This window comes from Microtus ochrogaster, linkage group LG4 (assembly GCF_000317375.1).
Source record: "Microtus ochrogaster isolate Prairie Vole_2 linkage group LG4, MicOch1.0, whole genome shotgun sequence".
In the NCBI taxonomy this organism is placed as follows: Eukaryota; Metazoa; Chordata; class Mammalia; order Rodentia; family Cricetidae; genus Microtus; species Microtus ochrogaster.
In genome coordinates, this window is record NC_022030.1 from 1,970,813 (window position 1) to 1,980,876 (window position 10,064).

At 40.4% G+C, this 10,064-nt stretch overlaps 1 protein-coding gene across 2 annotated transcripts in view; it reads right to left on the bottom strand.

The window, feature by feature from the left end:
- The window catches only part of Epb41l2 (erythrocyte membrane protein band 4.1 like 2), a 187,812-nt gene that overhangs the window by 45,094 nt on the left and 132,654 nt on the right, over nucleotides 1-10,064 (bottom strand). Inside the window, exons 1-4 of one of the 2 annotated variants that reach the window (XM_026786468.1) lie at nucleotides 6,967-7,185; nucleotides 5,674-5,761; nucleotides 1,886-2,038; nucleotides 1,320-1,417 (exon numbers count right to left, since the gene is read on the bottom strand). In XM_026786468.1, coding sequence (XP_026642269.1) covers nucleotides 1,320-1,417; nucleotides 1,886-2,038; nucleotides 5,674-5,761; nucleotides 6,967-7,004 — 377 coding nt within the window. In that variant the 5' untranslated portion in view covers nucleotides 7,005-7,185. Of the gene's footprint in view, nucleotides 1-1,319; nucleotides 1,418-1,885; nucleotides 2,039-5,673; nucleotides 5,762-6,966; nucleotides 7,186-10,064 lie in introns of those variants that run through there. The other variant, XM_026786469.1, reaches the window with a different exon arrangement.

The following is a 10,064-nucleotide window of genomic DNA, read 5'->3' on the forward strand; positions in this document are numbered from 1 at the left end:
TTTTTTTTTTTTTTTTTTTTTTTTTTTTTTAAGGAAGGTGTGGCTGTGTAACTGACCAAGGAAGTCAGAGGCATCTATTGGAAAGGAAATTTACCAAGCTGAATCCTTTGGAGAGTGAGGAAATAAACAATCAAAGAAAAGCAAAAATTTTTACCCATTCCTTGAAAAGAAGGTTAAAAAATGAAGATGGTGAGCTGAAGTGATAACAAATTAAGAGATAAACAAAAATGGAGCACTTGTGACCCACACTTTCTACAGCGAACACACTGCGAGGAGAAGCTGGTATGGAAGGTTCTAGAAGATCATGAAAAATTGGGATGACAAGAGAGGTGAAGGGACTGGCTGGAGAGAAGCATTGATCCAACTTATGCTGGAAATTACTTCCCTGAAACAGCATTATTTCACAAGGTTGTGAATTAATTGAGTGCTGCTTAACAAGTTAGCACTGACAACACAGGGACAGAAGTGGTCACGTTGTCCAGACTGACCCAGCAGCAGCACACTGGGAAAGTTGGTTTGCTAGGAGGACAGGGAGGGACTTCAGGAAGTTCAGATATTCCGGACAAAATAACCAACAAGAGCAATGATAGGGATCAAGCTGATTGAGAAATGGTTCAGCTGGAACCTTCAGCTCAATCCTGCTGAATCTGGAAAGCCCTCCCCACCTCCTTCCCTCTCTGAACCCCACCCTCTCAGAAAATCTCCAACAAAGAAATGGTGCCCAAAAGCCCAGTTCCGCATTCTCGAAGACTGCAGTGGCTCCTATCCTGAAGCTGCCAACCACCCAAGTCCCCACTTACAGCGGTCACCTTTTGACCATATTTGAACACAAACCCAGCTTATGGAGAATGCATCATTGCTCTTTACCTATAGGCTATATAACCTCTCTGCTTTAGTTCTGAAGCATGGCTTCTCCTGCCTCGGGATCCGGGGCTGGAGAACCAACCCAGGTGTAAGCCTGTTCTTTTACTTCTTCAATTCAGCTTGATCTGGCTTACTGTAGCTTGGGTGGAAAACCCTATTATAGCAATATAGAAAACTTACTAAGAAAGAGGTTAAGTTCAGAACATCTGTTAAGAAAAAAATTTGAATTATAACTGAAGACAGAAAGGGTGGCAGCAGATGGGGTTAGCATGGGGTGCTGGAGAGAGAAGGTGGCAACCAGAAGGCAGAACTAAGCAGCAAAGCATGGCCCTGGACACAGAAACAACCAGCAGGAAACAGGGCCTCCAGGAGAGCACAGACACATCTACCTACTATCCTTCCACCTAACCTGGACAGGGTGCCAATGGTTATTTCACAAGACGGTTTAAAGTTACCTGTAGAAAGTGTGATGCTCCACACATACTTTCCATAGCCTTTTAGCTGCCCGATGGTTTGGCAATTTGAATCCAATGGTGCTCTCAAACTGTTCTGGCTGAAATAAATCCATAAGACAAAAATCAGCCTACACCTAAAGCACTGGCTACGTGCTACTGTAAGCAGATTCAATCATTACTGTCAGAAATAATTCTTCTTTTAGGAAGAAAATATTAGTTTATCTCCATAGTCAGACTGTGATACTGTTCCTATGAAAAGCAAGAGTTAACTGCCCAAGTGAACTGACTATTCGGTACCACTAAAACACACTCCACCACTTACCTGAGAAAATGAGCTCCCAATATGTGGGGAGTGGGAGGTGGGTCACAAAAACATCCTTTTTATGAAAAATCTATTGGATGTGTATGTCAGCAACAAGAATGTGTGTAAGTTATCATCAAGAACCATGCAAGAACAAAAAAGTTTCCTTTTGCAATACTTTAGTGGCAATTCATTAATCTCTCCTACTAGTAAAGGAAACACTGATAGTGTGTTAGCTCTGTCAAGAATACAAGACATTGCCTACCTCTGCTGGTCTAACTTTAATGTAGAAATTACTGCGCTTATAGGAGATTTTCAGGATCTTCGGCCAAGCAAAACGATTGATTCTCAGTTTGTCTTTGTAAATGAGAAGGCCATTAGCACACACACCCAGCTTGATGTCCACACCTTCAGAGTCCTGCCAAATATAACCCATTGACAGTTAATGACAAAAGTTACATAGACAGAGGCAAAACAACCCTCCAGTGATTGAAAATGTCAACATATTAGTATTTAAATTTTAGTGACAGTACCAAAGCTAATTAGAGAGTAGAACATACTCATACTAAATGATTCATCTTCCGGAACTGGGGTGAATTTGCAAAGAACTATAGAAATACGATTTAAAGGAAAAATAATCTGCAAATATTAAATTTATGCATTTTCAAACTCTGCAAAGAGTTAACAGGGAAAAAGGGGGAAAGACCCACATTTACGCATCTTGAAGATACCAAAGACAAAATGTTTCCCCGGAGAAAGTTCAGCCCTCATGGACAGTCTGCTATCCTACTGCTATGCTAGCTGACAGCTGGTAAAATTATACCTATATTTTGCAAAACACCAATTCACAGAAAATTTCTCTTCTGGGCTGCCAGTGTTGAAACCCCTCAATTCTTTCCAACATTTTCAACATGCAGCTCTCATTAAGCATGCCTTCAGTTGACATACTGCAAAGGACTCAAGACAATTTCTAAATTTATTATTCGTTTTCTTTTCCCAGAGATTTAACTTGGAATAGATAATACAGAATAATAACAAACCTGAAAAGGTTTTATTTAGCCGCATAATGTACATAAAAAGCAGAAAGCAGACAGCTTAAAGAATGTTTAAAAAGAAGGAACAACTTTCCTCATATTTCATGGAGCTCTTCAGCACCATGAAATGCACAACATGTAAGACATGCAGCACATTCAAAGCACACAAGCAGTTACTCTTCAGGGGGCAGATGATCTCAGTCAAGACAGACAATCAACACTACTCAGAGTTGTACACAGTTGAAGAAATCAGTAACAACAAGGGGTAAATTTCCATATACACAAAGCAAAGACAAACAGCAAATTAAGTCTATGTTCATAATATTTTGATGGTGCCATTACTAAGAATGATCTAACATAATTTACAGTTTTTTGTTTTCAAAATAAAAGTACAGTATAGACAACTAATGATAATTCCATTACCCACTGTGATACTTAATTCAAATACAAATACACAAATAAAATTACATTACACCACACTGAGCAGTTTTTGAAACACTGGGATGTTGATATGGCATTGCCAATACCACACTTGCTGCAAAAGCCTGATGACCTTAGTCCAATCCCCAGAACCAAATAAAGGGAGGTAGAGAAATTCAGCTGCACATAGTTGTCTCTGATCTTGACATGCACTGTGGAATGTGCACCATAGCATATGCATGCCCACTTACATATCAAATACCTAACACTGAAAAAATTCTAAAAACTTAAAATAGCCAAAACTCTATTCTCTGATACTCTGGCTGCCTCAACTCTCTCTAGGAATAGCAGATAAAGCTGGGTAAGTTAGGCATAGGTGCCCAAACTAGTTGGCACCAAACTCAAAGTATGTTTTTCCCAAAAGCATCACTACCCGACCAAGGGAGAGGGCACAAGATGGCAGAAAATGGCATGTTCCCACCATAGCTAAGAAGGCAGCATTCATTGCAAACACTAACAAAGCCAGCTCCATCTAGTGTGAAGAAATCTTCATAAAGAAAAAAGAAGTATTTCTATTTTACTTAAAAAGAAACCTACCTGTATTCAAGCAAATCGGTATAGGTTTAGCTGGCTGACACAGTTGTTCTAAATTACAGAATTACTGACAAAGAGCATGAAGTGAAAGGAGGAAAAGTGTTTCTTCATTCTCCCATGTCTGAGCTATGCCATTCAGTAACAATAAAAAACAGTTGACTACAAAAACAACCTCCATTGATAGGCAGTGGTGGCACACACCTTTAATCCCAGCACTAGGGAGGCAGGGGCAGGCGGATCTCTGGGAGTTCGAGGCCAGCTTGGTCTACAGAGTGAGTTCCAGGACAAGCTCAAAGCGATAAACAAAAACCCTGTGTGTGTGTGTGTGGGGGGGGGGGGGGGGGGGGGGGATACTCTCTGCCCTTCAGAAAACTGCCATTGTGGAAGGTGTTTGAGATGTTAAAGGGTTTTTGCCCTAGATCAAGGAGAAGGAGGGAAGGAGGTCAAGGCTTAAGCACACAGGCTCCTCCTTGTGTGGTCACATCAGGTAGCTGATTCTAATAGTGGTTCCTCTGAAAACAATCCCCTCCAGACCAGCTTTCTGCTGAGATTCTGGCAGCCACTCTGCTTTCCACCCTTCAGAACTAGAGGGTGCAGGAGGGCTACTGATACCATTTCAGGGTACCTTTTACTCTGTGCTTTTACCAGCCTGGTCTACAAGAGCTAGTTCCAGGACAGGCTCCAAAACCACAGAGAAACCCTGTCTCGGAAAAAAAAAAAAAAAAAAGACAATGAAGCCTAAGACCTAGAATCCTCAGAGGCCGAAAAAAACAAAAACAAACAAAAGTAATAAAATAAGTAAATGGATGGATGGGGAGATAAAGAGAGAGATGGATGGATGGATAGATAGATAGATAGATAGATAGATAGATAGATAGATAGATAGATAGATAGATAGATACAAACCAAACAAGAAAGAAAATGCATCAGAACATTAACTTTCTACACAGAGATTCAAGTGATTTTCATTTTCTTCTGTTTGGCTAAATTTAATATACTATTTTACAATAAAGAATATTTTAAATAAAACCACCAAAGATAAAAGGGTCATTGCAAATACTAAGTATAGTACAAAATCAAGAACTACTAATCTGAGGCCTAGAAAGGGAAGGTATTTCTGGGTGGGAGCTTCCTGGAGGCACCTATAATTACTTCTAACACTTATGTGTATTACTGCCAGACAGGGAGCACCTCTTGGATGCCAAACCAAACCTGTCTATCACTTTCCCTCTCATCCTCCTCAAGTCTCACCACTCCATGTAGGATGGTGAAGGAGGAATGCTTGCCTGTGGCATCTGCCCAATCAACCCACCATTTCTATCACATTTCTGTCTCCACTGTTCCATTTATGCACTACTTCTCCAATTAGTCCGTGGAACTTCATGACCTGAAGCCAGTGCATGCCTGTGCTGCTTCTAAGATCTGCTTCCTCAACCAAAAACAAACAAACAAAAGAGGTGAGGAAGAGACAAGTAGCCAAGACAAGGGCACTTGGTCTAGCACAGTGGTTGTCAATCTTCCTAATGTGCAACCCTTTAAAACAATTTTTCAAGTTGTCCTGACCCCATCATGAAATTATTTTTTCATCACTACTTCGTAACTGTAATGTTACTAACCATCATGAATGTCTGTGTTTTCTGATGATCTTAGGCGACCCCTCTAAAAAGGTCCTTCAACCCCCAAAGCAGTCACAACCAACAGGTTAAGAACCACTGGTCTAGCAGAAGCTGGGACACAGCATGAACCAGAACCTCTGTAAGGAGTAAAGGCAAGAACTCTCAAAGGGGGCTTCATTAAAACACTGACAAGAGAAGAACAAAAGAGGGAGAGGACAAGCAATTCCCACACCCAGGAATTTTGTTAAGTAGTCACCAAGAAATAGTAAAGACCTCAAGTAGAGACAAACAGCCTTTTCCAAAATGAACCAGGCTTTGTGAAACTGGAGATTTCCTAGAACTTCAGTCACTAAAGTGGAATAATGTTATTCCCACTGAATTTACAATACCTTGGCATGATGCAGGTCAACACCATACATGGAAAGCCTCTTTGCATTTTCTAAGAACTGAGTATCAGCTTGTGCTGGAGATAAGCCCCTGAGAATCAAAAGAAACTGTGTTACCAAGAGATGCAAACATGCCCAAAGCAGATTAAAAAGTGTGTGGGATTGGAGAGCTGGGAGTGTACAGTGACTTGGCAGAGCCTGTAGAAAAGTGGAGTAAGCAGCAAGCTACAGCTCTACCTCCACCTTTTCCATTACGGGCATTCACTCTTAACCTGCACATGTCAAGGAGGCAGACTTCTACACTTACCAACTTTATCCTTAAAATGATGCTTTCCATTTTTCTCACTGGGGAAAGGCCTGGGCAATAATGGGTACAACATAAGCTAACAGGTCTCTGACCCAACGGTCTTCATTTCCAACATAGCATTTTATACCAAGCAATTCAAATCTGAGTGACAGAATAAATGTCTATTGAGTAGAATTTAAATACAGAAATAAAAGTCAAATACTGATCTTTTTCATTTTTTAAAATAAAGTCAAAATGTATAAGGCCCCTTAAGCATTTTAAATCTCTGAAAGTTATTCAAATGACTTTAGTCAATATTTCATAAAATTGTGGCCTTGAAAATTTTGTAGCTTAGAGAGATTTTTAAAAAACCATGTAAAACTCCGTATTGACAGAAAAATCAAAGTATTCAAGGTATACATAACATTCAAGCAATTTAAATAATCACCACTTAAACCAAAGGAAAAACTGTCTGTAACTTGTGGGGACAGCTGCACACTTCAGCTATCCCATACCCATCACCATCTATACTTCTAATTCAAAACCAGATGCTTCAATTCCTCATTAGCTTTTTAAAAATATTTTCATTCTTTGAAAATCTCAAATACATATACACTGTGTTTTGATATTATCTATCCCCACTACCACCCTGGCCTTCTTATAAAATACAGTAATAAAGACACTAATAAGCAGAAGAAATGTCAAGTAAGTGCGAAACCAGTATACACAAGTCTGCTTCCTGTGTATCTCTTAAGGATAGGCCAGGACAGAGAAGGAAGTGTCATATGGGAATGCACATTAGGTTAGTGTCAAGAACATAATCTCCGTGTTACAGTAAGAAGAACAATAAAAGGGCATCTCAAGAGCTGCAGGTTATCTCTATCAGTGCTGGGCAAGTTCCAGAAAGATAAAGTAAATAAACTAAAAACTTGTCCTTGAACATCAAGGAGTATTACAAACTATGTCTACCTGTCATGGCATTGATCTCTCCAGGTAGCACATCAACAGACCTGTGAGTTTTATGCAGTTCTGCCACCTTTTCTTCCATCTCCTTGGTCTGGCCTGGGGCAAACTTGAAGTCACTAAGATCGATACTGTCATACTCTTCTGGGTCATAGTCCCCATGTTCAGCCTGCAGTGTGTATGATCCCAAAAGAGCATGAGTCACAAAGGAACAGGGCAGGCGGCCAGATGCGATGTCCTGCCTCAGCTGAAGGCACAAGAAATATCTGTGAAGAAGAGGAAGAGAAAAGGATGGAGAAGAAACATTAGTTAACATTAAAACACCCTCAATTCCTAAATTTTAATATTCCATTGCAAACATATGTTGATATCGGAACTATTTATATTCACAGCAAAAAATAGCTTTTCCATAATATGAAGTTCTGTTCTGCTCCCTGAGCTCCTACACAGGTGGTTTACCTACCAAACTAAGTCTAAAACTTAAGAGACTAGACATTGTTTGTTGTTGCTGTTGTTGTTGCTTTTCAAGACAGTGCTTCTCTGTGTAGCACTGGCTGCCCTGGAACTCACTCTGTAGACCAGGCTGGTCTCTACCTCAGAGATTCACCTGCCTCTGCCTCCAAAGTGCCAAGATTAAAGGAGAATAGATATCTTGACAGCAATCATTTATAAGACAAAATGGTAGTTGCTCACTCTTGCTCATCTCTACCATTTTCATACTAATGTCTTCTTTTCTTGAAATGCCTTTAACAACCATACTAACTCTGCATTCAAGCCCTTGCTAGCACTTGGACATCGCAAGAGCTGATCTGCAGTCCTAAGAAAGTTCCTATACTTGCCTGAGGCTGATGTGAGGCCTCAGCATGGCCAAGTCTTTGAAGGTGAGAGTAAAAGTTGGTCTATAAATAAGCAGCTGGCGTGCAGCCTGGGAATCCTAGCTACTAAGTGTAATCGCAACAGCTACCTGCAGTCAATGACTGAATCGTTTCACTACACCATTATATGACCTTGAAATAAACAGCAATGATTTCATTTAAAACATCTTTCCAGGGCTGGCCTTCCTACTAAAAGCTGACTTCTTTCTCTGTGTGTTGAGTGTGTCTAAGTGTCTGTAGGACCCACTTTTCTCCCTTTCCTTGCTCTCTATCCCACAGCTAAGTAAAGCACAGGCTCCAGGCCAGACCTCAGGCTGGTGAGGCAGAGAGCACTCTGGCTCCCCACACCAGGTTCAATTTAGTTAGACCTGACTTTCTAGGGGGTCTAGCCCACAACGGACAGGATCATCACAGTCCCACACTTAGCAAAGAATTCACAAAACCACTGGCAATTGCTCCACAGCTTTCTAGATAAATGAGTCTTCTTGTTGATACTACAGCCTGAGCATTTTCATGCACGCCAAAAGCCCTCTTTTTGAGGAAGTTTATGTTCCCTTGACCTCTAGAACCACACAACATAACTGACCTTCTCTAGAAAACTGAATTTGAAGCTGGATCCCAGGTTGTCCCTTAACTCCTGGGGTAGTTGTGCTAGGTCTCCACTTTACAGCATTGACACCCATGGTACTTCCTGCTATGTTACATGTCCCTCAACCTCACATGCTAGTACTCCCTCTTTCAGAGTCAGGGCCTAAAATTTTCAAACAAAAACTGACAAGAACTTTCTGAATTTCCCAGCTCTATTTTCTTTACATGGTATGAGACTTCATTCTGAATAGTGTAAACAGCTGGACCATCAAAAGGTCAACTCACAGTGAAGATTCAATCGGGACATCAGCAAGTCTCAAGTAGATGGCTAGTCATGCGACACACTGCAGTTTCAGCAGCATAGACCCTACTGTTCTTCCCACCACAGAATGGGAAACTTCTCAAGCACTACTTTACTTAAACGGAAAACTCAACATATGCCTGTGTAATAAAGTTGCAGTCACCATAGATTATCATCCCCAGATTACTGCAAGGAGGAGCATGTATGACAGAGGACATTGCATCATAAGTCCATTAAATTCATGGCTAAAAGGCACTCCAACAGAGAACCTCTATCCCCGACATGCCAACACACCAGAGATTATGCCCTAAAAGCAACTCACTAAGCAGCCATAAAAAGTATTCATTATTTACTAGCTGGAGCTAACTGAATCAAGTCAAGGTTAAAAGATGAACAGTAATTAATCAGCACTGTAGTGGACTGGTATTTAGCAACAGGTGGCAAGGTAAAAATAAACAAAACATTTGCCATTTTTCCAGTCTCAGCAATAAATATCTGTATGATGCCTGTACAATGAAACTAACAGGCAAACATACTATTTAAAAAAAAACCAGTCACATTAAAATCTGAAATACTAAAGGTTTGCCTTTAATCATACATATAACATAGAAAACAAAGCTGACAGCAATATTTTCTTTAAGTATTTTATGACTTGAATATAAAGGGAAACAAATATATACATATGTATACACACATACATAAGGTTTTGAAACTGGCAATACTTCAGCTATTTGGGAACAAGATCTATTTTGAAGTTTACTTCAAATTACTACTAAGTTTGTTTTGTTTTGTTTTCAAAGCTGCTCTGAGGCTAGTGTGATGGCTCAGTAGCTATAGGAACTCGCAGCCGAATGACCTGAGTTCAATCCCTGGATCCCATATATCAAGGTGGGAGCAGAGAACGGACTCCAAAAGTTGTCTTCTTACTTCCACAAGTGTACCCTGGCATGATCGCCCATGTCACAATAAAAGGCAAGCAAGGAAACAAACAAATTATAATTATGTTAGTATGTTGTCGGGATTTCGTCCTGCCCAGTTCCTGCAGTCTTTAAGTTCCAAAGAAATCACACAGAGGTCTACATTAACTATAAACTGATTGGCCCATTAGCTCAGGCTTTGTATTAACTCTTATAACGTAAATTACCCTATTCTGTGACTGGGCATGAAGTATTGGCGGGACAACCAGACAAGAGGTAGAGGCAGGTCAATGAGAACAAGAGAATTCTGGGAAGAGGGAAGCTCCCTCTGAAGTCCTGTACAGACACAGAAGAAGCAAGATATGATTGCCTCGATGAAAAAGGTACCGAGCCATGTGGCTAGCACAGACAAGAATAAAATGTAAGTTATAAGACTTAATAAGAAGCCTGAGCTAATGGGCCAA